At 35.2% G+C, this 27702-nt stretch overlaps 3 protein-coding genes across 4 annotated transcripts in view; 2 read left to right on the forward strand and 1 right to left on the reverse strand.

The window, feature by feature from the left end:
- The window catches only part of LOC136811497 (nucleolar protein 58-like), a 130401-nt gene that overhangs the window by 75238 nt on the left and 27461 nt on the right, over positions 1-27702 (forward strand). The window lies entirely within an intron of this gene.
- LOC136811524 (uncharacterized) lies at positions 4538-8102 on the forward strand. 2 transcript variants are annotated; one of them, XM_067068146.1, is made up of 6 exons: positions 4538-4628; positions 5851-5881; positions 6326-6469; positions 6749-6859; positions 7100-7231; positions 7990-8102. In XM_067068146.1, exons 1-6 carry the CDS (start codon positions 4626-4628, stop codon positions 8016-8018), a joined length of 450 nt encoding a protein of 149 aa, XP_066924247.1. In that variant the 5' UTR covers positions 4538-4625; the 3' UTR covers positions 8019-8102. The 2 variants fall into 2 exon arrangements, with proteins under 2 accessions (XP_066924247.1, XP_066924249.1); XM_067068148.1 differs by lacking the exon at positions 4538-4628 and adding an exon at positions 4786-4862.
- LOC136811519 (SUZ RNA-binding domain-containing-like) lies at positions 8451-27601 on the reverse strand. Its single transcript, XM_067068142.1, has 7 exons — positions 27494-27601; positions 12238-12311; positions 11489-11552; positions 10905-11023; positions 10316-10396; positions 9802-9927; positions 8451-9525 (listed from the first exon to the last, which is right to left on the reverse strand). Exons 1-7 carry the CDS (start codon positions 27551-27553, stop codon positions 9483-9485), a joined length of 567 nt encoding a protein of 188 aa, XP_066924243.1. The 5' UTR covers positions 27554-27601; the 3' UTR covers positions 8451-9482.

Consider the following 27702-nt stretch of genomic DNA (forward strand, 5'->3'; position numbering starts at 1 on the left):
ACCTAAAAAAGAGCTCTATTGTTAATAAGAACAATAGAATGCTAAGCAAAATGCAACCCTAGACACTTGCTTATATGAAAAACATATATTCGTGAATTTTTTAGCTCAATAGCTACAAAAAAAGTTAAGATCACTCAAGGCTGTTCAAAAGCCATTTCTAGGACGAACAACACAAATATTACAAGATGAAGTTTAGTTTTTTCTTTTCAAGATATTCTTAGTATTGTTTATACAATAACAGAAACAAAAAACGGCATAGAAATTTTAATTTTACATAATTTACAATATTATCATCTACATTATAAATACTTTGTTCAATATAATTTCTCTATCTACAATAATTTTACAATATATTTTATACGAAAAATATGTCTCATAGCATAATATTTTGTCTGTCGGAAAAATGGGTGAGCCAATGTTAGTTATTTTGGATGAACAGCATATAATGACAAGGCCCGGTCAAATGCCTCGGTATCAGATGATTTTTCATTGTATTTCCATCACAAGTCAAATCAATAATTCCAAAAGGGCGGTTAGTATTTCATCACATTATTTAGAAGAATTGTTCAGAGCTTTGTCACCTTCCAACAACAGTTTTAACAACCATTAAATGTTATTTGGACGACGTAATTGTTTATACAATAGTATATGGATGACGTTCTATAATATAATGACATTTTGTGCCGGTTGGTCTGTGGATAACTCCAGTCTCACGTGAGAAGATTGTTGACTGATTGTTCAATCAGGAGAACATGGTGGAAGCTTCAAACTGGCTTCGGATGTCCTTCACAACCTGTTTCCAGTCAACTTTCACTTTCTTGCACGAACATGAAACAACTTTCTCGTAAAATTTGATTCGTTTCGCCTTGACACCATTTCCAAGATCACATTGCATTTCCACAGCTCTCTTTTGTAAGTTCGGTATACAAGCTGCTGAATAATGTAAATTTTGTCCGGGAATAAATACACTGCTGCACTGTCCGTAACAAAGACCACGGTTAACGTTGATTGGTTCACATTTCGGAGATTTCAAAAGAAACATATTCTTCTTCATTTCACATCGGGTTGATTTCCACTGGGTATACGGCACCAAAACTGTGGCCTCTTCGGCTTTGAGGGCGGGTCTTGGACCCCGGAAGAGACTCCTGTTTGGTATTCCACGGAAAAAGTCATTCCTGAAAAGTTGGTGTCGTTTGGTTTTCGGCCAACTATGAACTGTGATCGCACACAAAGTTAGAACGAGGATACGAGACATTGTAAATTCCATAATAGTTATCGAATGTTGTTGATATAACTATGCTGATAAAAATGTTACTTTTCCGTATACCAAAGTAAAATTTGTAAAAAAGTATCTTCGAGCTTGATAGTGAGAGCCGCCAACTGCTTTACTGTATAAATGTCAATTGATACATGTGTAGAGAAGCAAGCATCCTTAAGTAGGCTTTTGATTAATTGCGTTAATTAAGGAGGCACCATGATTGCGAGACGAAAGAGGAGAAGGAACACTCAACACAAAGAAAGAAATGCACAACAACAAACCATCGTGCTCTTCAAAAATACCGTTATACATTACGTATGATTATAATGAAACCATTATGTTCTTATGGCAGTCTTACTATTATATTAGAACATAAAAGGAGATCCAACATTGAACTAAATTTTTGACATTCGGTTCATCAGGTAAATTCAAGGTAAAAGAATGTTTTGCTAAAAGTTGTCACGTAAAAATACTAATAAAAAAATAAGAAAATACTTCTTTGTTACCTAATATTTATCTTCAAAAAGGGCGGGTTTGTTAAAAAGTGTTCTTATAAAACTTCTACCGGAGAGATATTTGAAAATCAACCAAAACCATGCAAATTGTCTTTCCATACAAGCAAATCTATTGTTTGAAGTAATTGGCCAGCCCATTGTATTTAAAGGGAGACAATGAGTAATTATCTGTTAAATGTATCAACAAAAATTAAACTTGATGTCGTCTATGGTCGGATTGAACTACCGGTGGATTAAATTCTGTGTTGCGTCAATTCAGAATCATTAAATCAATGTTCTTGCAATCAACCCTTTATTGGATTCAACAAAGTCTTAAATATTTGATTTGTTAAAGGGGCCGCGAATTAGGTCACCCCGAAAAACACACGTAATGGTCAAATACATACATAGACATGGATTAAAGCGGAACTGTTTTTCTCTAATCTGCCGACAGTCGTTTGGGCTAGCAGGAAATTAACGTGACGACATTAGTCTTGTAGCATCACTAGATCCTTGTCTGACGTCCCAATTAGATTGACACACGTGTACAAAATAGTCGGCTTATAGGGGCTGGTATCTGTCAAAAGTATATCTAATATTCGAAATTAACATTAACTAAGATGTTAAATTGTAAATTGAATGCCTCAATAATAAAGTTACCAACGAACAAAGAATATCTAAATGAAAATAGGTTGACGCTGTAGAAGACATAGAAATTCATCTCGTCTAGACATAAAAATAGTGACAAGTCCGGGCTTTTCTTTTTCCCAATTAGTTCAAGAATAGCTGGCTAATGGCGCTAGATATATCAAGTGAATGCTAAACAAGTTAGATGCCTGAAGTTTTGGCTAAGAATAGTGCGACAGATCTGAAAATAGAAACATTCAAATGATGTAGGGGCGGCGCAAGACAACAGGGCGAGACAGCGACCTCACTCAAAAACAAGTCATTTTAACATCTTTTTTCACTGAGCAGCTCCAATAACCTGGTTTAATGTGGCATTTTTGTACAGACAGGTGGACTTTGTGGATATGATGAGAAACTGACAACTACAAAATAAAACACAGACTGAGTAATTTGGAGATTCGATAATTACTGTATAAAATATTGATTATCAGAAAATCACCAATTTGTGCTTCCGTTTGCGTTGCTTTATTAAATATACGTCCAGTCTGGAGTTCTGTCGGTAGCAAATTTTTGTGGGAATAATCAGTAGGTTTCGGTGTTCAAGGTTCATAGAATGATATGCCAATACCAAATCAATGAAAGGTACAGTAGCTGGGACATCTCGAGATAATATTATTTGCATTGTCAAATATGGGCAAGGACCTAAAGTTTTGTTGCTATGCAACCGTGCAAACAAACAATTTTGAAAACTGACTGATATCTCAGACTGCGAAGAATTACATAAAGCCGAGCAAAATATAAGTTAATTCTGTTGCACAATTCATGTGGGAAGAACAGAGAAGTGACTATTACAGTTTTGGTGTCATAGAACGGCAAATTATTAAGCGGGATTGCTAGAGGATATAGGGAAGTGAAGAAAGAGTCTTAAACTCACAAGAATCGTCTTACTTCCATCTGCTTATGTAAGTCTGTCTCAATATGACACAGAACAAATAAGGTTGTTATAATATTCCACTTCTAAATATCTTTTCGCAAAACCAATACCGCGCTTTCTAGCTAATTCGAGTTTTATCAAAATATTCCGTTGCAAATCATTTCAGACAGACTTTAGAAACCAAGAAATGCCACGAACTTGAACGAACTTCAACAGAACTTTCACATTTAGCCCAAAAACAGTAGCTTATATCACCAAGACTACCAATTATCATAACTTTGCTATCCTATCCTTGTCACGTCTCTCAGAAAACCACAATAAATCCAGCCCACCAATACTCAGACTTATGTCAAGCGTTGGGAGTGGATAACAACAGAATTCATGCCTGGTAATTGCATCCTCCGCCTTCCCTGAGAGTCAAGAAAAAACACAAAATGAGTCAATGAACTTTAAAAAGGATATAAGCGACAGTGATATATTCAGCTCAAGATTGGTCGATAGGGTCCTCCACAATAAGTGGAAACCTTTTGAGAATGAGAAGATCCAAGGGTCGCCTAAAACAATAAGTAAGGTTCCTTCTTGTGAGGGTTACGGTTAAATGACTATTTTGCATACGGCGAGTTTTATCTCGACGTCATTTGCGAAATATGGTCTGTATAATTAGAATAATTTATGCTTAGTAGTTTCTCATTGGTTATCTGCTTTACCATATATGAAAATATCTAAGCCAATCAGAATGTGAGAGAAATTTCAATAAGCTTGCTAAAGCTATGTTGAAACGTCGAGAAAAAAGATTTTTAAGAACTCTTAAACTCCATTGTAACAAATCTATTCGAATGATTTATTGTCATGAATCAAATTTCCCCGCCTTTCTCATACATATCACCCGTGACACAAAACATACCAAGATAGTGGAAATATTGGACATAGGAAATGAAAATTTGATCAGCCGAAGTTTTTAAAGAAAAAAGTGGTCATCATTTTCAAGCAGGAAATTGTCAGAAAAATACAAGGCTTTCAAAACGTGAGTGTTCAGTGTTTTTATGAGCTTTCAGACTTTAAAAACGCGCCTAGCCTTGATTAGACATCTTAAAATTGTTCACACTTTGGCTTTTAATGCGCGTATGAGCTCAGATTAAGTTCTACGTAATCCCCCTGATTTTACTTTTATCATTCTTTCAAGTCATTTTATTTCGCCATTTATTTTTTATATAAATTCGCATCAATGTTTTGAAAATATTTCAGTTAAGTGAAAATCGTTGAAAGTACGTAAGTTTTGTGTACTTGTGGTTTAATATTTTGCTGTTAAAAGATGGTAAGCTTGCATTTTTTTCAAGAATCTAAAAATTTCAAACACTTAAACTTTTTGAAAGTGTTTTTTTTCGAAAAATGTGTTTTTATTTATCTAGGTCTTGGAATTTTTTGCTTTTTTGTCAATTTATTTTTCCTACTTTTGTTAGATATTCTTTAAATAACTTTTGGTGCTACCGTGACACGAAGACATCGCATCAACGCCACCAACAACCGTGCCTTTCAACAGCCGAGCGATGTAAGCTTTCGACCAAGTAAAACAGTTATTACCACGAAAGGAAAAATTAGATTTTCTCGGACCCGTTAAAATAAGACGCTTGTAAAACTCTGGAATTTCATTTCTCCCGAGTGGGAAGTCATTGAACGGATTTTTAAAACAGAGTCAGTATAGTAAAGGAGGGAATTGAACAAAACATTAAAGCATTCTATAGGATGAATGATGAGAATATCAAGTCCAACCATCTGTTATCATGGCTCTCGGCAGGCTATCAAAACATGACAAAAATATAGTTTAAAAACTTTAGTAGGTCTAAAAAGAAGTAGAGAAAAGGGGTCGAGAAAGGTAGATTTTCCTCTAGTAGAGTGAGGACACAGTGTACATGCTTGTGGTAGCTTTAGGGTAGTTTAGAGAGAGTGATGTTTAATTACCTGTGGGCATCTTTGCGCTCTCTCGCATTGTCATCAGGAGATGATGGCGATTTGGAAAGTAGTTCAGATTCCAATGAAAGTTATTTCTTCCCAACAAAATTCCGAAGAGGAGTCTTTCGAAGTTTTAAAGAACACATGATACCAGAGGTACAGGATAGTCTGAGAGATCACAGATTTTAACAAAACCGAAGGTAGCATAGAAGCTATAAGAGCACGAAACCGTTAAGGAATGCCAGGATAGTGGAAGTTGAAGAAAAGCTGGTTTGAAAGTCATGTACATGATTTATGGTGGTCAAAGAAAACGACACACCTCTTTGATCAATATCTTGGCCGAACTAACGGCTTTCTTCAAGATCAAAACAAAGGCTTTTTATTGGCCAAATATGTAGATGTGCTGTAGATGCTAGAGAAAATAGTCGAACGAAGATGTCGAGTGTAGTTTTGGTTAAGGAAAGAATAGATTTTCGAAATAAGAAGGTTTCTTGAGGGAACATGTTTCTACAATCCTCAACCTTTTTCGGAATGGTAATGAGGCTGTAATATTGGAAAAGAGCTTTCTATATACCATTTTTTTTTAGACTGAATCATTCACAGACGAACAAGTCGATGGTAAGAACACCTTTACATCTATCTAATATTAGCCTCGACAAAAGTGGGAAAGAATGTAATTTTCGAGAAGTTAGACTTTCTTCTCTTTTTCCATTTTTACCCTCAACCTCTTCATCCTTACAATTCTTACAGTTGTGCCTTAACCTCTGTTTATCACAATCATAAAGCAATGTAAGACTAAAAAATGTGAGAACCAAGACATTTTCCAATTAATCTATATCATTGATTAAAGGAACAGTAGACAAAAGCTCCTCGATCATTGCCTTCTAATCACCAGTAAGATCAAAATCCAAAGAAAACCATCATAGGTCGTATCTAAAACCACACGGACTATGTTTAAAGTCAGGATTTGAAGGCTTTCATACTTTGAGCTATAGGAGGAAAGTGAATGAAACTTTTCGATGGAGGATGAGTAGAAACATAAATTTCACCTTCAATTGACAGATTTCCGCGAAGCCTTTTCACTATTCGATAAAGACGGAGATGGCACCATCACGACTGGAGAATTAGGGATCGTTATGCGGAGCCTGGGCCAATCACCCACAGAAGCAGAACTACAAGACATGATTAATGAAGTCGATATTGATGGTAGGTTGATTCTAAGCATCATCACGTAAAGCTTTGGTTTGAACCATTTTGGGACCATTTTTCAAATTGAAAAGGATTTGTTATACAGTCTCATTCATGAATAAATTCATGATGTAATCTGAAAGCAACCAGTTGATGGTTGAATATCAATTAGACGTTTTAGGGCCTGGTGAAATACAGTGAAAAAGACATTCTCACAAAAAGAAGAAAGCAGAATTTTTTGAAGTGAATTTCAAAATCGAAAATTTCACTAACACCTCCTATCACAATCCTTTATAGGGAATGGGACGATCGATTTTTTGGAGTTTCTGGGAATGATGGCACGGAAGATGCGTTCAACAGATGCAGAAGAAGAAATTAAAGAAGCGTTCCGTGTCTTCGATAAAGATGGTGAGTTGGATGGAAGCTTGTAGAAAGTTTCCTTATGACTCGGTTGACTGATTGATCGTCTCCATAGACCCTTTTTCAGAGACATACTAGGTTTTTCACAAAGTCTATTTTAATTGACTCTGTTGTATTTTCAAGGTTTTCCAGGGACAATACACTAGACATAAAACCGACACAGACTTTCGTCTGGATCGCCAAAACTTCTTCTCCTCGTACGAAATATTTATTTGTTATTCCTAACAGGTAATGGTTACATCAGTTCAGTGGAATTACGTCATATTATGACGACATTGGGTGAGAAATTGACCAATGAGGAAGTAGAAGAGATGATCAAGGAAGCAGATATGGATGGTGATGGCACCATCAATTATGAAGGTGAGATTTCATAATTGTTCCTAATCTGGAAAAACGTTCATACAATATCGTTTAAAGTCGTTCCGAAACAAAATAATCTATTGTGTTGGTTCATCTTTTGGAGTGACATCATTTCTAACCAACACCTATTCGTCTCGGAGATAAATAGAGCGCAAAGACAGAGATGGTTAATAGAAAGTAAGTAAGTCTGCGACCGCACTTACTTCGATAGCTATTCACCCGAAGGTAGGGGAAGGCGCCACCCTTTCTCCCTGGATTGCTCCACTTACCCTTGATCCTTCACTTAGTAGCCGAGCATCAAGCAGAGAGGCATCAAGTACCATTTTGGAAATCTTTGGTATGACCCGGCTGGGGGTGAACCCACAACCATGCTTTACTACTCAGACTACTGCACTACGGTCACAAGAGATAGATATGGAATTGATGAACAAGTTATATCGGCAAGGCCTGTTAATCTCTAAGACGACCAAAGAAAGAAATGTCTACATTTATTACATTGAATATGCAAGATGTTAGAAGTACCAAACAATATCCAAGTATTGATAAAAAGGGTTCTTACTAGACAGATTTTAATAATTCCGATATCACGTTTTAACACTCCGAGTATCTTTCTTTTTTTACTGGGAGAAGTATCTTGGGGGCGGCTCCCCTTAAAATCATAAGGTTGACAAATGCTATGAACTTAAAATTTTGAAAAGTGGCAGATATGGACAATTGAAGGTGATTCTGTTAATCTCTATGTGTTCATTCTCTTTAAGAATTCGTCAAGATGATAATGCAAAAATGAGAAGAGTCTGGATGAGAATGATTCTTGGAGAGCATAATATTATTTTTATACTTGTACATAAGAGAATTGGTATCGCTCTACCGTTTCCATGGAAACAAATGTTGTTTAACTGAGGGGTATCAATATTGATAATTTGGCTGCTTGAATGCTGCTGAAAGAAAAAGAAGAACGTTCGAAATGAGTGAAAATCGAAACTAACTGAAAAAAGACATTTATAGGAAAAACTCAAATTCACTGTGATATTTGACATGAGTCAATTATTCTAAACAGAATATATTGGTTTTGAATTTTGTAACATTATTATCGAAAACTTTTTGAATTATGCTTAAAATATTTTTAACTTATTTAGTGAAGATTAGTAAAAGATAAAAACCCATTCAAGATTTATTTATTACATTTTGATACAGTACAAGGGACAAAAATAGAAGCAACTTTCGGGTATTAAGTCTGCATAAGAAACCAAAAAGTATGTTTTCAGGTTCAAAATATTTTACACAATTTTCTTTTTACGAAAACTTTTTCTAAAAATCAAAAAAAATCTGTATACATAAACCTTAGATTCCTCCAATAAAAAACAAAGCCTTTTTTCAAAAAAAATAAATATTTTTTCCATTAGGCGATACCAATTTATAATATATTGTTCTACAAGCTAGACTGACGGACTGATTTTTTTTATCTGCTCGTAGAACAATAAAACAAATTTGTGCAGCCTTATCATATAATCTAGATACCTTAGACAAAATAATTCTAATTTCGTTTTTAATCTATTCAAAAACGAAACATAAACATCGAGAAAAATTCGATACTGTTAAAAAAAGCTTTGCGTTGTGACCCAAACATGGTCAAAAGTTTCCAAAGGAGAGTAGGAAGAAGAGACAGTATCGTTGAGATACTAGGCTGTACAAGAGGAGGCGTTTGAAAAGGGGATAAGATCAGTAATAGATCATCTGTTCCAGACTAGAAGGAATAAGAACGTCCTTGTCACTGAAAGATATAAGAATACCCTTGTCACCGGGATGCTTTCAAATGTCGACCCCGTTCAACAACTCAAGAACTTTTTACATATTCACATATTGAATGTTTTTGTTCATTGTTCAAATGTGGTGATGTATATCTTCCATTTAGCTCTGATAGTCATCCTTCACAACTTCTGTACGTTAAGTCGATACACAATTACTGAAGTTTTAAATCATCTATGTTATTTCTTGGTAATGTGCCTCATGTTCGTGGCACAGAACAAGGCGTGCATTGCTGACTTTTTAAGCAGTTCACTATCACTGGAGCAGGTTTTACGTCCAAAATGATTGGGAATATATACCTTCCAACTCGAAATCGACCTCTGCTGTCAATAAAATCTGGATCAAGACGTCCACGAAAATGCACCTCAGTTCAACGCATTGCGGTTCAACAAAACCCACAACCAAAACAGTTTTGTGTACAAACAAAGTGTACCGCAATATGGTATCACCTACTTAATCCGAATCCAGTCTCATTTTCATTTGGTCCCCTGAAAAAATACAGGGATCCCCAATTATTTTATGTTTCAACAAGCCAAAAACGTTGACGAAAAGAGTGTTTCTGGAAAAGCAGATAAAAACAAAAAGGAGTCTACCACTATTATCACCGTAACACAGATGAAATACGAAAAATATCTTAAAATTAATTATGTAACTTATGAATAGGTTTAATTTTATAGACACACTTTAGAGGCTAAACAATCATAACTTTTGATATCACAAATCAAAAAGCTAAGGAGGGTGAAATAAAATAGATAATGACATACCTAGGTTGCCGAATGATAGAATGAGTGGTTTTATTTTCATTGATATCTCCAATACTTCGATGTGTCGATTCCAGCAAAGGAGAAGAAGGAGTTGATCTGTTAGGATTGCGTATGATCGAAATTTTCCTGAGTATAGAAATAAAACAAACCATCAATTACTTCAATTTTTTAATCAGACATTACGTTGTTTCATCCACCCTACGTTTGGGTGGGTTCTTCAAATTCTCTGATAACCACGAACGGGTTAACCCTTTTCAGTGTCATTCTACCTTGCAAAAATTTGATCCCAGGGTTCATGATATCGGTTATTAAGGGGGGGGGGTTGGTTCTGAGAAATTTAAATAATAGGGGGACTTGCCTTTAGAGGTGAGTTTGAACCACCCAGGAAATTATCAGTGGAAAATGCATTACTCTGTGGCCTTTTAGAATCGAGTGCTGTCGTTCTTTACGTAGTCAGTTTGTACAGTCACAGAAAGCACTCTTGTATCTGAAGATATCCAGGAAAAATACTTACGGGTCACTATTGCTGTTGATCTCTGGCTCAAGAGGTTCTTTTGGCAAAGTTTCATCATAATTTTCCCCTAGAATCCTATTCCTGTAACATGGAAAGTCAATTCAATTTTAAAACTTAATCTGTCAAGATTCTAGTGCTAGGAAATTAAATATGGCACCTATTAAGGTTTAAGTTCCAATTATCAATAAGAATTTAGGGCCCTCCTGAAATCTAGGTAGTACCCCTACACATCCGAGATAGATATACCCTTCACTAAATTGAGCAGGTAGACCGACCTTTCTGTACTTGTTTCAATTTTGGTTTAGAAATAAATGGTTTGCTCTACATTCTTTTAAAATATATTTTATAAATAAAGTCAGAGGAAGGTGGTGGCTTTAAACTTTCCCATATTTGCTGATAAAGAGAGTGGCACTGTAGAAAATTTGTTTAAGATTTGCTCCGCCCCCAGGATCCAATCATCCCAAGCTATTTAAAGGGAAGTTGTAGGTGCGAGGGGGGCTGGAGCTATGCAAAACTGGAAGCTCATTTTATAAATTTTTGGGAACAATACTTGGATCTTTTAATAAAACGATGGCTTAATGTTGCTTACCTAGCAGCCTGGTATTCTGCTTCTTTCATTTTTAATGCTTGCTTTAACTCAGCTTCAGTCTTTTGTTTGGGAGCATTCTTTTTTATATTGAGATGAGCTGCCCGTTTCAGAATTTTGATCTAAATAAAAGAGAAAACAAACAGTGATGATAACCTCTGATGTCATTTTTTTTCACTCAAACAAACCAACAGAAATATTTCACTAAACGTTCTTTAGCTAAAAAATTCTTTTTCTAAATTTCTAAAAAATCGTTTTCTTGCTTTTTAATTTCCCTTAAGGAAGCTGTTTGGCTGACAACTATCGTCCAACTGATAAGGCAATACTATTTCAATATTCTTAGCGCAAACCTAATCTCAACAAACTTGCCACTGTTATAATAACATTATTAAATTATTTTAAGGAAATTTTTTAATTAAAAAAAGAAAAGGAAAAAGAAAAGTTTTAATTCCTTTCAACCTTAACTTGTTGTTTTATTGATTATCGTGTTGAATGTAAGATCTTGAATTCTACAGAGATACCCCATCAAGAAACAGAACTCCAGTCAAACCAGGGTAAGAGGTAAAACAGACAATCAACAAACGAACCTGTGGTGTGTAATCTGTGCGACCAGAATTTTCTGGTTTCAAGATGGTCATTGATTCTGACGACCTAGAGTGAAATATGAAAAGTATTCTAAAGTAACTCATTAAAAAAAGAATCAGACTGGGACATAAAGAAATGTAAATGTTGGTTTGCTGTCACCCGAGCAACCCAATAAACCCGAGCAACCCTACCACAAAACCTGCTGACCAAAAAAGGTTTAAAATTTTTATTGCCTTTTTAAAGAATACAAATTTTTTCTTCAAAAATCCAAATCAAAAGCTGTATCTGTATCTTGTTTGATTTGGAAGATGGTTTTGGTACCATTGGAAAGCTATTTCCTATTTATACTCTTTCTAAAAACACTCGGTTTATGGCCCTTTAAATCACTATGGCCTCAAGTCTGAGACTCAGTATTTTGGCTTGTTTTCTCGTGACCTAAGGGTTAAAACTACTAATTCTGTTGGTAGTCAAAATTGTATTTTCGATCAACCAACCCATCTCCAAAATCTAGCGTTGGTTGGTAGCAAACTATCATTACTTTAAGTTCAGCCTCACAGTGATATAGAATAACTTAGTTGTAGCAAGAATCAAAAATCTCCCTATAAATTAAATCCATTAATTAGACCAGTGTAAAAAAGAAAAAAGTGTGTCTCAATTGCTTGAGTGTTTATTCAATTATTTGACTTGCTGTTTTCATGTAAAAAAAGCTATTTTGGTTTGCCAGAAATGTAAGATGGATAAATGTTATTACGTCATATTAATTATCTCTTCTTGATCTGGAGTGCTCAAACTTTTTTCATGTTCTTCCATACGCCGCTCAAAGTCCTAAAAATACAAATTAAAATGTCATGATGTAGGATGAGATGGCTCATGATGTTGGCTTATGATTACCCTGTATAACATAATTGGTTGAAAAGAAAAGAGAACCAAATCCAGCTAAAAACTTTAAGGTAAAAATAGTTCCTTACTGTCAGGTTGGGACTGTCCTTAATTACCAGTTAGGGAATGGGCTTGAAATTCAGAACTATAGCTAAAGTATATTGTTATATACTTTAAGGACAAAACCTATCTGTAAGAAGATTCGGATACAACCTTTTAATTAGAGTGTTGTTAAATACAACTGCCTCACAATATCCAAAAACTGTTCAAACATACAAGTAATGCTCAAATTATGTCATAAGGAGCTCAGACTCATTCTACTCACATTCTGTACGTTTGTAAAATTTTTGTCTGCCAAAAAGTTGTTCAGTTTTCAATTTGCAATTGATTGATATAATAATATATGTGTGTTTGACCCGGGGGGGGCACTCAAGGTAAATGACCTACCAGACGTTCGGCCCTTAAGGGTAGGTTTTTCATAGTTCAGCTAGTGCACTGTAAGGGTAGGAAATTACAAAACTGCACTGAACTGCACTGTAAGGGTAGGAAATTGTGATAAAAGGCCAATTTTTTGGTAAAATTGGTACAAAATTGGTCAATTTTGGAGGAAAAATTCCGCATTTTCTTGGAAAATTGCAAAAATTGCGAGAAATTTTGAAAAAAGTGCACTGTAAGGGTATGATTTTTCATGGAAATTCACTGCACTCAACGATGTAAAAATAATAGATAACCAACTTGCCTTGATTCTCAAAAAACATCCGTGTTAAGGTTGTAAAAAAATTAATGACATTTTGCATCGTAAAAAGTGCAATTAAATAAAAACTTGCTTCATTTGCAACCTTCTATTGGACAGAATCGATCACTTGATGTATATTTTTCCAAAATTTGGGTTAGAAAAAGTGTATTTTCCTATAGGCTGTATTTAATAGTTTGAAGCGGTCATTTATAGCTTTACGTACATCACCATTCATCCAGAGTCGAAACAACAATCAACCCTGGATGAATGGTGATGTACATAAAGCTATAAATGACTGCTTCAAACTATTAAATAAAGAAAGACAAACCCCACGAAATTCCAAAGAATGGAAGGACTACAAAAGAGCCAAAAACAAATGCACCAACTTGATAAGAACCACTAAAGTAAATTACTGGAGAGAGAAATTTGTGACATACGAGTCCTCAAAATCATTCTGGTCGCTTGTAAAAAAATTCAAAGGGAAATCAAATAGCCGACACATTGGTCCCTTAAAAAATGAAAATGATACCATTGTTACTGATGACACTGATAAAGCAAAAACAATGAATAAATTTTTTGCTAATATTGGAAAACAACTTGCAACACCTCCACAGACTGACGAACATGGATCTTTGAACTCGTACATTTATCGAGTGACCCCTACTATATCTACAATCTAATTCTCAAAAGAACTTCTTCAAAAATCGTTCAAAGCTGCTGTAAAAATTGGTAAAGCCGGGGGTCCTGATAACATCACCGCTAAGGACCTATCTTTGAACCCGGAAGCCTCAGTTGAGGGTTTACAGTACGTTGTCAAATGTAGTTTATCGCCTGGTACTTTTCCAACTCAATGGAAAACTTCTAAAGTATCTGCAGTCTTCAAGAAAGGCTCTAAATCGGATTGTTCAAATTACAGGCCGATATCATTACTCTCAATCCCAAGTAAAATTGTTGAACATCTTGTCTGCTCACAATTAACTGACCATCTCAGAGAGCATTGTCTCGAATCCGAACACCAGTGGGGCTTTAGACCAAATCGATCGACCGATGACATCCTACTCTATATGACCGAGAAGTGGAGAAAAGCCATCGACTCCCGTCAATCAGTTGGTACCCTGTTCATAGATTTTCGAAAAGCATTTGATAGCGTATCCCACCCAATTCTACTAAAAAAGCTAAGCGCTTCAGGGGTATCAGGTGACTTATTAACCTATCTTGAGAGTTATTTGTCGAATCGTAAGCAATTCACTGTTATCAATGGAGTCAACTCAGATTGTACTGATGTGGAATTCGGAGTACCGCAAGGGTCACTTATCGGCCCACCGTGCTTTTCAGTTAATGTTAACGAGATGAGTGAAAGCATTGATTGTGATCTAGATCAGTTAGCTGACGACTCAACAGTGTACACATCAGATCCACATAGCGATGTTGTCATCAAAAACCTTCAAAGAAGTGCACATCAACTTGAATCATTTGCCAAGAAAAATTCGTTAACCATCCACCCTGACAAATGCAAAGTTATGCTTATGTCGAAAAATCGCTTTGTTGGTCCTCTTCAAAATATAACTATTTGTCATAAAAATGTTGGGATAATAAACTCAACAAAATGTCTTGGAGTTACAATCGATGACGAATTGAAATGGGATGTTCATGCTCAAAAAATTACTAAAAGTTTTGGTGTTAAAGTCAAGAAGCTATACCAAATGAGAGGGATGCCAAAGTCTACCCTTTCAATCATCTATTTTCAAGGAATATTACCATCCGCCCTGTATGTTATTTTGATTTGGGGAAATTGTTCCGATGCCTTACTATCAAGCATTGAAAAAGTTCATATAAGAGCTGCCCGCTTCATTCAGCGGATAAAGAAATCAGTCCCAGATATCTATGTTCTGTCACAGGCCAAATGGAAGGAAATAATTTATTATTATAAGAAAAGCATTGCGTGTAAAGTGTAAAAAATATACAACGGTCTCAGCTCACCACTTTTATCTGAACTTATCAGCAAATCAAATACACGTGGAAATAGAAAATCTTCAAAAATTGACCAGGCAAAATTTACCTTTGTTGATTATAAACGATCATTTATGTACAGAGCAGCTATTGTTTGGAATAACATTCCCAGCTCAATACGGGAAATAAAAACTTACAAAGCTTTTACAAAAGCCTCGAATAAATCTGATTGTTTGGATAAAATTTATTTTAATATGACGGGTCGTGCACTATTATATAAAGATTATGTTTATTACTAAATTACATTTACTGAATATATATTTTTTCTTCGCAAATTTTTAGCTTATTATTACCTAGAGTTTATTCATGTACTTTTATATATGTATATTTCTCCTAAATTCTCCTAAGTCTTAATCCTAATCAACTTCTTGTTCCTATACGAAACAACTCCTTGATTCAACCAACTTTTAGCTTGATTCACAAGATTTTACTTTTTCGTTTTTTAGCCAGTAGGTCCACATCAGTTTTTTACTGCCAATATGTACAGAATTGTGTATAATTGTATATAGTTTTGTATATAGAACCTGACCTGCTTTACCAAATAAATTAATAATAATAATAATAATAAGGCAGCCTCACAGAAGGAATTTTTTAATTAGATATAGTTGTTCTATAAACATCCATCTGTTTATTTTGTATCATGCAACCTTCATGCACTTTTCATTCAGATATCGCAGTTCAAATCACACATATATTTTTCAGATAACAGCATTTTATGAGCGTTTATTTATCCAGATGAAGATTAAGTGGTATCAGGCCGATCCGTAGTCAATTTGTCTAAAGATTGGTACCTTTATCTTTTGAAAAAAATTCTGAAATTTGCAGTAAATAACAATTCAAATTTTCTATCAATTCAGTGGATGTCAAAAATGTGTCAAAATCTAGCTAAAAGCATAACACGCACTGCACACAGAGCTTTTTAATAGAGTGCTCATTTCAATAGGAAAACAATGGTTGTTCTCTTGGGAGAAGTGCCTTCTAGAGGTAGTTGGTTATCTATTATTTTTACATCGTTGCTGCACTGTAAGGGTCCGATTTTGGAAGCCAAATTTTGGGCTGAACGTATGGTCGTTTTCAGATCGAGTGTGGATGTTTGGCCAAATCCAACTTAACAGACTTCGCAAACAAGTGCCTAGGAGATCTCTTCTTACCGTCAACTGCTCTAACTTGGGACTATCTGACAAAACACAGGACGGCAATTCAGCCACCATTTCACTGAACCTCCAAAGTCATTTGATTTGAGTCAATGAACGGCATATTAAAAAATACACGATTTCTCTTTCACACCAAGTAGGCTTTTAAATCGAAATATGAAAAAAATTCGTAGTGGAACACACTCGAGTGTCTGTGCACTCTAAGAGGAGGAACAAAGAAGTAAGATTGATAAACTTGGTGGAGTTATCAAAACAAATTTATTGTCTAAGAGATTTAACAGTAAGTGAAAATACAGACCAGATATCATCGACCATGTTTTCCATTCAATGTGATGCCTGCTTAGCTATCACAGGTTGCGATATAACTTTAGTTTCTAGCAGAGGGAGGGACTATACTAATGTTAGTAGTATTTTATAGTATTGGGGTATGGGTAACTCTCCCGGGGGGGGGCAGTCAGGCAAATTGACCCACGGGTATGTGCGGCGGTTAAAGGTATGTTTTTCAAAATATCAGAAATGCACTGTAAGGGTGGACTTTTGATAAATGCACTGTAACGGTGGAAATTTCAGCAAATCTGGGAAAAATTGCAAATTTTTGCTCGAAAATGTTGATTTTTTTGGCTCTAAAAGAGTTTGAAAAATTTGAAAAAATGCACTGTAAGGGTATGATTTTCACCGATTTTTTTCTGCACTGTAAGGGTGCGATTCTAAAAGCCAATTTTTTCGCTGCACATACTGTCAGTTGGTAAACCCACTGCCCCCCCCCCCGGGTAACCCTTTGACAGTAAAAATTTTGAAATTTCCGAAGGGAAAAATGTTTCCCGATATCCTAGTTTTTGGAAAGAAGTTTCCCTGATTTTTAGATTTTCGGAAAAGGTTTCCCAATTTCTGACTTCAGAAAATCAGAAAACCGGGCTAAGATTTCAGATTTCATTTGGAAATTTTTATCTCACGCAAAATGGACATCTCAAGTTAGCAGGTGTGAATATATGAAGGGTGAGATTTTATACATTCGCACTTCTGAGAGGCCAAAAAAGAAGGGTCTTGTGAATTGTGGCAATTTCGTTGGTGGAGATTTGATAAACAGCTGTGAAGGAGGAGGAGCGCCAGGAAGCAATCAGTAGAATGAATAAGAGACCACTCTTTCATTTTGTTGCAGATTTCGATATAAACTGTCCGCAGGGGCTATTTGTCAATGTTTTGTATCAACTTGTCAGAATTGTATTGTTGCAAATGGAAAGGTAAAAGAGATAAGAATAGCCTAATTTCTAACCCTGATATAGGAGTTTAAGTCTAGCTAGACTGACTGTGTGTATTCCAGGGGATGTCAATCGAACGGAATCGAAGCTCGATTGGTAATTTTTTCGGCCAAATTAATCGAATTAAATCGAATGACCGATATTTGATTAGCTGAATTGATCGAACGTCAATCGAAGACTGATTAAACTCAAAAAAATGTAAATTCGATTAACTTTCGTTCGATTCAATCGACTTCGATTTTTGTTCGATTGACTTCGACTTCTGTTCGATTTACTTCGATTTGTATTTTTTTCCTCCTTTTGAATGGGGGCCCCTTAGACGTTCCTCTTTTGATTGTCTTTAGACCACATGTACATCAATTTTCTAAAGTTATTGGTCTGTTCGATTGACTTCGATTTCAGTTCGTTTTATTTCGATTTGTATTGTATTTGTTCGTCGACATAAGGGTCCTTTTAGACGAAGGGAGGGGGTATTAAAACGTATTTGCTTTGATTAGCGAGTTCATTGTCGAGCTCATGTATGTTGTAAGTCGAGATATCACACTAGTGCTACGGCGAGTGACGTCGCGACGACCCAGGAAAATAAGATAGACTTGTCGAAAAAACTTTGCCATTTTTGCATCAAAGAGTACCTAAATCAACATTAAACGAGCATCTTTGAACGAGTGCCCTCTGCCTCGCTCTGCCGATAAAAAGAATTTACATAAACTTGCTATAGCTTGTACGAGAACAAGCCGTGTGTACTTTCTCTTATTATCTACAACTCTATCTTAGAGACATTCATCAAAAAACTCAACATGCTTTGCTCACAGCTGTACCGAGCTCGATCCCATACAAACCATATTTTGGCTCTGAACAGAAATTTCCGCTTGAAAAATCAAAACATTGATACATGGTCGAATATTTACTAAACTTTGCCAAATTAAAACGCGGGAAAATATCGTATGATGTATGATCACGGCTCCCGTTCACTTCGATCATGATTCTGATCACATGATATAGCTTTATGTTTTGACTTTTTTCAGCCAATGAAATCGTTTGTTTATGTCGCAATAAAGACCTTTCTAGATTACCGCGTAAAAAAACAGGGGGGTCAACATGAACTTTAAAGCCTGCTGCGGGAAAGGGAAATGGTTTAGAAGAACCAAATATATACAAAAAGGTTTTAATATTATCCAAATATTCTGAAAACAAGTGACATTTACATGATTAATCTTTATAAAGTTTGATTTGACGGTTTAGTGTAAACAAAGTTAACCCCCGTGGTGGTTTTATAAACTATATTTTTGGATTTGTGAGAAGACAAATGTTATTGTAAAAAAAAGTCATTTGGAAGTGTAATCATACCCTTTTCAGGGAACTGGACCCACATTTTTAAAGTCAGAATTCATTGCCGCAGCGTGGTTTGAAACCTCGCTGGTGGCTGTTGTAGGTCTGGTGGAAAATGGATTTATTTCTGAATGTAATGTAAACATTACTACAGCTAGAATATTTTCTTTATTTTGACAGACAAATGGTTCAAGGTTTGTTTACTTCTTATTTTACTGCAGTTCTAGTTTTTAGTTCTAGTTCACGTTTAATATTTGCATAAAACAAAAAAATGCCTAATCTCGCAAATTCTACGTAAAAGTACAAAAATGATAAAAGGTTTAATAGCTAAGATAAAGATATAAAAAATCAGAATAAATAGGTAATTTATACAATTTTAAATTAGATTTATTAGATTAAAATTCATAAAAATTTAAAAAAGTTCAAAAAATAGTACAGTAATAAAAAGTGTGTTAAAAATAGTACACTAATAGGGGACGCACAATTAGTAGGGTCACATAAGAAAGGTGTTCAAAAGCTGAAGGAGAGCACACACTAGAATCGAGGTGAACAAGAGCCAACTGGTCGCTAGAGGATAATGTAGCAAAAAAAATAAAATAAAGAAACACATAAGTATGGGCATAGACTCGGTGGAAAAAAGGGCACAGATTTAAGTGTACACTAAAATATTAAGCTATCAATAGAATTTTTGAATTCATTTTCAGTTTTCAAATTTGCAGTTCTAATTGGCAATTTGTTCCATATTTTGATGGTAGATGGAAAGAATGAGTTTGAATAGCATTTAATCCTGCCCTGAATGGGCTGATATTTCACATTTGTACAACGCTGTCTAGCTGGGTGGATGCTGCTGTCTACGAATTTGTTTCCTGACAAAATATCAAATAACATTTTCAATTTCGATTTGGATCTCCTTGTTTCTAGTGTTTCGAGTTTAAGTGATTTCCTTAGATCGTTTGGGCTGACTTCTGAACTCCATTCCCTACAGATCCAGCGGATAGATTTTCTCTGAATCATTTCGATTTTCTGGGTAAGGGATTGGTTATCAGTAGGATCCCATAGAGTGTTGGCATATTCCACCGTTGGTCTGATAAAAGTTTTATAACACTTCAGATGCGTTTCTTGGTCTGCCATTGATAGGTTCCTCTGAAAGAATATTCGGGTGTTATTTGCTTTGGAAGTGGCAAGATCGATGTGATTCTTCCAAGAGAGATTATTTGAGATTACAACACCTAGATATTTAGCTTTGTTAACAGTTTTGAGCTGTTGACCATGGATTTCATAGGTTTTATCATGAATTTTTTGTTTGTTGGTGACTCTGAGGTTAAAGCATTTGTCTGGGTGAAACTCCATGGACCATTTGTTTTCCCATTTTACCAATTCGTTTAGGTCTTTTTGAAGCTTTTCGCAGTCTTCCTGTGTGTAAATTGAGCGGTAAAGATATGCATCATCGGCAAACAGCGCAATTTTCGATTTTACTTCAAGTGGCATGTCATTTATATAGATTAAGAATAGCAGTGGCCAGAGGACAGTTCCTTGGGGGACACCTGAAATGACGTTTGAGTTTTTAGAGGATTTCCCACAAACAACAACACATTGGGTGCGATGAGATAAAAAGTCTGTAACCCAAGTTAGGACGTTGCTATGTACTCCATAATGTTTAAGTTTAATAATTAGTTTACGATGGCATACCTTATCGAAGGCTTTACTGAAATCAAGTAACATACTGTCAACTTGTTCTTTGTTGTTGATAGCTCTAGCAAGGGTATCAATGGTTTGAAACAATTGGATCTCACACGATCTTTTCTTGCGAAAGCCATGTTGAGTATCTGTAAGACAGCTGTTCTCCTCGAGGTGGTTGATGATGTGGCTATGAACGATGTGTTCTAGAACTTTGCAGGTGACAGACGTCAAGCTAATCGGTTGATAATTTTCCGCTTTGGACCTATTTTTGTTTCCTCCTTTGAAGATTGGACTGACTACAGCATGCTTCCAATCAGTGGGTATTTTCCCTTGCTTTAATGATGCATTGAATAATAGGGTGAGACTGTCAGCAACTTGGTCAGCTTATTCCTTTAGTATACGGGCTCTGATTCTGTCAGGACCACTAACTTTAAAGGGATTCAGTTCTTTAAGTAGTTTTACGACTCCGTTTTTGGTAACAATGATGTCATTGATCTTTTTTCCTTAACGGTGTTGGGGTTGTACCATCATCTTCTGTGAAGACACTTGTGAATTGGTTATTTAGAATCTCTGCTAGTTCCTCCTCTTTGGTATGGATTTTGTTGTTTTCACCCAAGAGAGGTGATAAACCACAAATGTCTGTTCTTTTGGATTTCACAAATGAGAAGAATTTCTTGCTACTTTTCTTATCATTGCAAATGTTTTCTTTGATGTAGGTGTTGTATACGTTTTGGCAGGTCTTTCTTGCAAATTTTGCTGCCTCCTGGTATCTTTTTCAGTCTTGATCAAGTTTAGTTATTTTGTATACTCTGTATCTTCTTGACTTTTTTTCGAGCTGCCTTTTTGCATACTACGTTAAACCAGGGTTGATTGAAACGCTGAGATGTGGTCTTTGTTGGTACATGTTTGTCCTGCGCATTCGAGATAATTTGCTTGAACGTTTCCCAACATTTATTATCGATGTCTGTTTCTGTAGTGTTTGTTGTGCAGAAGTTTTGTATACCTTCACTCATATCCTTTTGAAGGCCTTCTATATTTGCTCGATGCCAAACATAGATCTTGCGTTGGATAGGTTTCGATTTTTGGGGATGGCAGAAAACATCAGCAATAACGGCTGTCTCATGGTCACCAAATCCTTCATACGGCTCACATTTGTTAGTAAGACCAGGTCGGTTCGATAGAATTAGGTCAAGTATGGCTTTTTTCCGAGTTGTGAAGTCAACAAGCTGATTAAGGTTTAGAACATCGAAGGCTTCAAGGAAATTATTGTTTAATTGTTTTGAGTATTGGCTTCTGAGTCTATGTCTGGAAGGTTGAAGTCTCCACAAATCCAGTGCGGGTTCAGTTTATGCTTTTTCACAATGTTGGAAATAACTTTAATGAACTGAGTGTTGTAAGAAGCATCACTTGATGGGAGTCTGTAGCAAGCTGTGAGAATTAATGGTTTCTCATAGGATTCTGTTTTAATTGATACGATTTCAAATTTTTGCTGCGGAAGTTCTTGAACTAGGAGGTTATCTTTGTGAATGAAGATTACTCCTGCTTTTCCATCTATGCGATCCTTTCTAATGGCGAGGTAATGCTTTGGAAGGAATTGAGAGTTGCTAATGTTACAAGACAAGTGAGTTTCAGAGCCAATGAGAACGTCTATGTTGTTTTTATGTAAATAGTTTCCAAGCAGAAGTTTTTTGTTCCAGATACTTTGGAAATTGCACACAACGACACGTAGATGGTTGATTTTCTTTTTCTCGGGTGTGATATTGTTGGTAGAGGTTGAGCTGCAGGACGAGATTGAGGTATCGAATAGACTATATGAGATGTCTGCTAAAGCACAACCTGGACAAAGCCATCTTAAACTCTCCTCTTGGATGTGGCATTGATAGATTTGATCATACATGTTGGTACATTTAAGGTGAAACCACTGGTTACAAAGGTCACAAGCTATAGAAGCACCAGAAGAAACTGCCTTTTGACATTCACCACAGGTATATTTCAACTTCTTTGATGGGCCAGGGTTGAGCTTGACAGTACCATAATGATTAATAGCATCTGCTGTAATATGGCACTTGTTTTCGTCTTGCATGGGTGGTATCGATTTTCCTGATAAGTAATAGCAAAGGAAATCAGCGAGATTTCATTTTTAGAGAGGACTTTGCAGCAAAGCAATGAGTTTGCTCGGTTCAAAGATATCTGACATTCGGTTAGTTGCCAGGATAACATAGCAATGAGCAGCAGTCGCGAGAGAATCATTTTTGTAAAAGATTAGTTGAGAAGGTAAATACAATAGAATAAGATAGAATAAGAGGTACCTGCTCAGCTGCACATGGATCCAATCACATGCACAGCTGGTCCTTGGTTATTTGCCGAGACCTCAGTAGTATTCTGTTTTTTTCGTTTGTATTGGACACTTGGCCAGATTTCCTCGTTCAGTCTGTCAGTTCCAAACATGCGTCTTGTAGTAGTGTATTTTATAATTTTTAGTTTCTTTTTCTTTTTAGTTCGCTTAGACTCAAATTTGGAGTAATTGTTGTTTCTTTTTATTAGTCTGCTTGTTTATTTGCATTTCTCTGTCTTATTCTGCTGTAGTAGTTGATTGAAAACTCCTGATTTTTTTTTTGTCAGTTTTCGCTCGGAAGCCATATTGAATTTTTTTCCAACTTCTGTACTCTGCAATTTCGTGACCTCTACGGAATTGACGATTTTGCCTGAGGGGAACAGCTGTGTGCTCTGTGGGAAAAACACCAAAACACCGTATAGGCAAAGTCAACATAATGCCGTACGTCAAAATATATCAAATTTGCTTTCACCCACCGTTACTTGCCTTACTCGCCATTTCCCTTGCCGCTGTTATGATCTTTTACAAGAGGATTGAGACAGATAGAATAGAGACTGTAATAAGCTATTCAGCTTTAGGACGCCATCTTGAATAATAAAGACTAGATAATAATATAGCTATGTAAAGGGAAGTAGATATATACACTAAGATGGTTATGCAGTGAGGATGTTATCGCGATTCTCAGATTTACGGAAAACACCAGCTTTTTGCTGATTTTTGCCTCGATTGCCCAAAACCCGTAACCTTTTTAGCTTGAGGGAAGAAAAAAATTAGAGTTTTATGGTTTGCAAAAAAACGCCTAGTCAAAATTGTTTCATCTTTGCAGGATCAATTCCCAATCTCAAGATACATCATTTTTGTCTAGGGTTTTTTTTCGCAAGTTCTTCCTTCGAAGAATATCAATCACTTTTGTTTTCCCCTGAAGACCACGAGAAAAAAAATATTAGGGCACGTGCTCTCTAGGCGGGTGGCCTAGACTCACTTTTGTTTTGTATAATTTTATAATGACGTATAAGGTAGCGTAATTCATGCAAAAATAATAATAATCTTTTTGTTTTTATTTTCAGGTATACCGCCAAACATTGACGTCATCGTGTATGGATTTAGCATGAACAATAGGACCGACAGACTCGACAAAAGGAACAAACAATAAGACGACCCGAGAATCTTACGATGAGGGCGTTTTGTCTCCGCCTGATATCACACCCACAGAAAACGCTGTTTAAAAAGCGGGGGTAAAAATAGCAAGTAATAGCTTTTGTGAGTGTTTATTTTGCGAAATATATAACCATTTTCTAATATGGTCAACAAATTAGCATTTTTAGAATTTTGGTAATGAAATATTAAATATATAATGAAGAAAAAACAAACCATTTCAATTTTCTTATAGGTTTCAGACCCCAGAAAAATTATGTATTACCTATTACGTAACTTCACATTTCCCGACTCGCTAACTCCCAGAGGAATTCCGATTGTAAACCTGATTGGTTAACTTTGGGACATCTTCATAATGGCAGATAATTTAGAAGTGTTTCCACTAGGAAAGGTCGTGTGAATTTTTTGATGTCAGTATTAATTTTGTTGGTTGATGGCTTGTTGAATCTGGCAAGAAAAAAGTAAAGCTATACCTGATAGCTTTTTCTAACCAAGGATCTGAGGGATTCGAGCAACACTGTTATGTGCGGGTAGAAACAGGACCAGCTAGGAAACTGGCTCTTAGAGCTTAGGAGAGTTAGATAGATAGACATTTTAGTCATCTTGTTAGATGTTTTGTTTCGAGAATTCTTGCAATATAATTTATTGCCTAACTTGGAGAGGGAATGTTTGTAAACATAGAATTTTTTTTCATAGTAGTTATTTGGGGGGTCGGATTTAGGCAGGGCTGTCAGATTTAGGACCACTCACGGTACTCTGTGATCATGCACAAACCGATTGAAGTGAAATCGAAGTCAATCGAAGTAAAATCAATTCAATCGAAGAAGAATCGAATTTCAATGGAATTGAAGATTGAGCCAAAAAATGTAAATTCGATTTCAGGTCTCTAACTACACTAGAAAAAGAGATATGCTAAATTAAAGAAGCATGACTGGGAAATATATTTTTTTTCTTTTTTGACACATTTTTCGAATTTTTCCAAGCTATTTTCCTAACCTTTTTTTTGACATTTTTAGTCAAATTTTTGACACTAAAATTTGAATAACTTTACAACCACTTATCCTCTGGAGGCCTATGACCGCTCATTTTCTTTCTTTTTCAAAGCTTTACAAGATAGGATAGGTTTTGAAAAAAAAATCAAAATTTGAAAAATCTTCTGGAGTTCTTCACAATCAATAATATGAGACACCATTGTGGACATCAAAAAATTGTCCAAAAATTTGTTTTGTTAATAAGTTTCTGAATTTTAATTGTCATGGGTCCAAAATTTAACAAAAGTTAGATATTAATACGTTCTTTAAATATTTTTTTTCAAAAAATTAAAAACTTCATTTTTGACAAAGATATGATAAAAAATTAACATTGTTAACATTTTATCAATTCAATGAAAGTCTAAAAAGTCTGAAATCCCCCAAAATGAAAAATAATTTATTGCTATGTTTAATTTAGCCATATATTAAATATTTACAAAATTTATCAGAGCGTTAACAAAATATTGATAAATTTGTAACACTGGTACACTCAGGAAATTACGAAAATGGTTTGCTGCTGTTGGAACCTAGTAAATTAGATTTTAGACAATTTCTTGAGAAAGTGGATTTATCAGATAGAAATAACGATTGTTGCATGTATTTTGGACACAAAAATGATAAATTTTTAACAATTTTGGCCAAAATTGAACTTAATCTTAGCAAGGAAAAAATATAAGATATCAAGTTTTAAGTCAATTTGGGGCAATTTTTAGGTTTCAATTCAAATCAGGGTTCCAAAACTTTAAATTAGTGAAACTAAATTGCAGAAATGTATTTTATAAGATATGCAGATGCAACGTTTCAGGATAATAGAATATGAAAATTTGTAATTTGTAAGTACTCTAGATTTGGAGAAAACGCTGTTATAGTGTTTCACGTTAGTTCTGTTTAGTATTTTGTTAATATTTTATCAGTATTTTTGTTAATATTGGTGTTTGATTTATTCTAGGGTGTTTTAAATTAGGTTGTAGATCAGCTTCTTGAGCATTTTGAAAGTCTTAATTAAGTATCCTTTAGTGGCAAAGACTAATAAAACTATATAACAGAAAGTATATTGTTAAAATATTATCTTCTCTTCTATTGTCTGTTAACATTTTATCATTTGAATTCTATCTTTTTCTGATTTCGCTACATTGATACTCAAACAATTGGTCATTTTTTAACCATTTATGTCAATTTTGATAATATTTTAACACACTATTTAAACTTAATTAGTATAATATTTACAAGTACATACTAGTTTTGGTTAAGTTTTTATCTATTTTTGTTCAAGTTATTTGAAATTGTAGTTCTGCGTATCGTTTAAAGAGATATGTATCAAAACAAAGAGTTAAAAATAAAAGACCCAAATTTTGGCAGTTTCCAACAAATTTATGATAAAAATTACCAAGTTTTGAACTTCAATCTGTTAAAAAATTATCATTTCATTGTTTTTGAGCCTGAAACCTGTCAAATTTGATAAAAAATTATCATATTTTTGGTCTGTCCAAAGGATTTTCAATTTCAAGGTCAAATTAAAGTTTTAGACTATTTTTTATCATTTCCAAAAAATAGACCTTGTTAATTTTTTATCATTTATTTGTCATCACTTTAGGTGTTAATAAGTTGTCTTGATTTGATCATTGTGACACAGGATCCCAACAGTGTTAAAGATTTATCAATTTTTGAAGATAACATATCCACTGATATTTGTCAATATTCACTATGTTCAAATAATTGATAAAAGTTTAACACATGGTATCAATGTCCACAAGTAGGCCAAAACTGGTCTCATATTATTGATCGTGTCCAGCTATGCCCAGACAATCTCAATCGAACGGAATCGACGATCGAACCAGTCGAACCAAATCAAACGCAATCAAACAACTGAAATTCGATTGTCGAACGCAATCGAATCTCAATCGAATGTCAAAATTCTGGTTAATATTCGATTGGTTCGATTGTTGTTCGACTGGTTCGATCGTCGATTCCGTTCGATTGAGATCATCTGGCTTTATATTCTTGCAGCTTCCCAACATCCATGCTCTCAAACATCACAAGCCGAATGAAATTACTTTCGATTTCCCATAGAAATTATGCGACGAACAATCCGGGGTCAATGAATCGACGATCGAACATCAATCGAACGCAATCGAATATCAATTGAATCTGAAAATTGCGGTAATATTCGATTGAGATTCGATTGCGTTCGACAATCGAATTTCAATTGGTCGATTGCGTTCGATTTGGTTTGACTGGTTCGATCGTCGATTCTGTTCGATTGAGATCGTCTGGCCTGGGCGGCTGGCTGGGTATGCGGATCGAATGCAAACAGAGTAAAGGAACATGAGAGTTCTGGAGCGCTTGCAAGCCTGGCATGGCCAAAAATTATAATTATTAAGAAAATAATTCAATTGTTAATAAAAAACGAATAAAAGAATTGATCTATTGCTCATTTACCTCAGATTCTTCGGCATCTTCCCATGATTCTAAAACATCGTCGTCCTCCTCGTCCGCCATCTTGCCTTCCTTTTATCTGCTGAATCAGGAAAATGATCCAAAGGGCATAACTCAATCTTATGGAGGTAATATGATCGTAAGAAGGTATGAAAAAGATTTAGTTTTATCGCCTTAGTGTCAAATAATTGAAATTTGATTTTAACAAAGGC

Source organism: Clytia hemisphaerica, unplaced genomic scaffold (assembly GCF_902728285.1).
Source record: "Clytia hemisphaerica strain Z4C2 unplaced genomic scaffold, Clytia hemisphaerica genome assembly, whole genome shotgun sequence".
Taxonomy (NCBI): Eukaryota; Metazoa; Cnidaria; class Hydrozoa; order Leptothecata; family Clytiidae; genus Clytia; species Clytia hemisphaerica.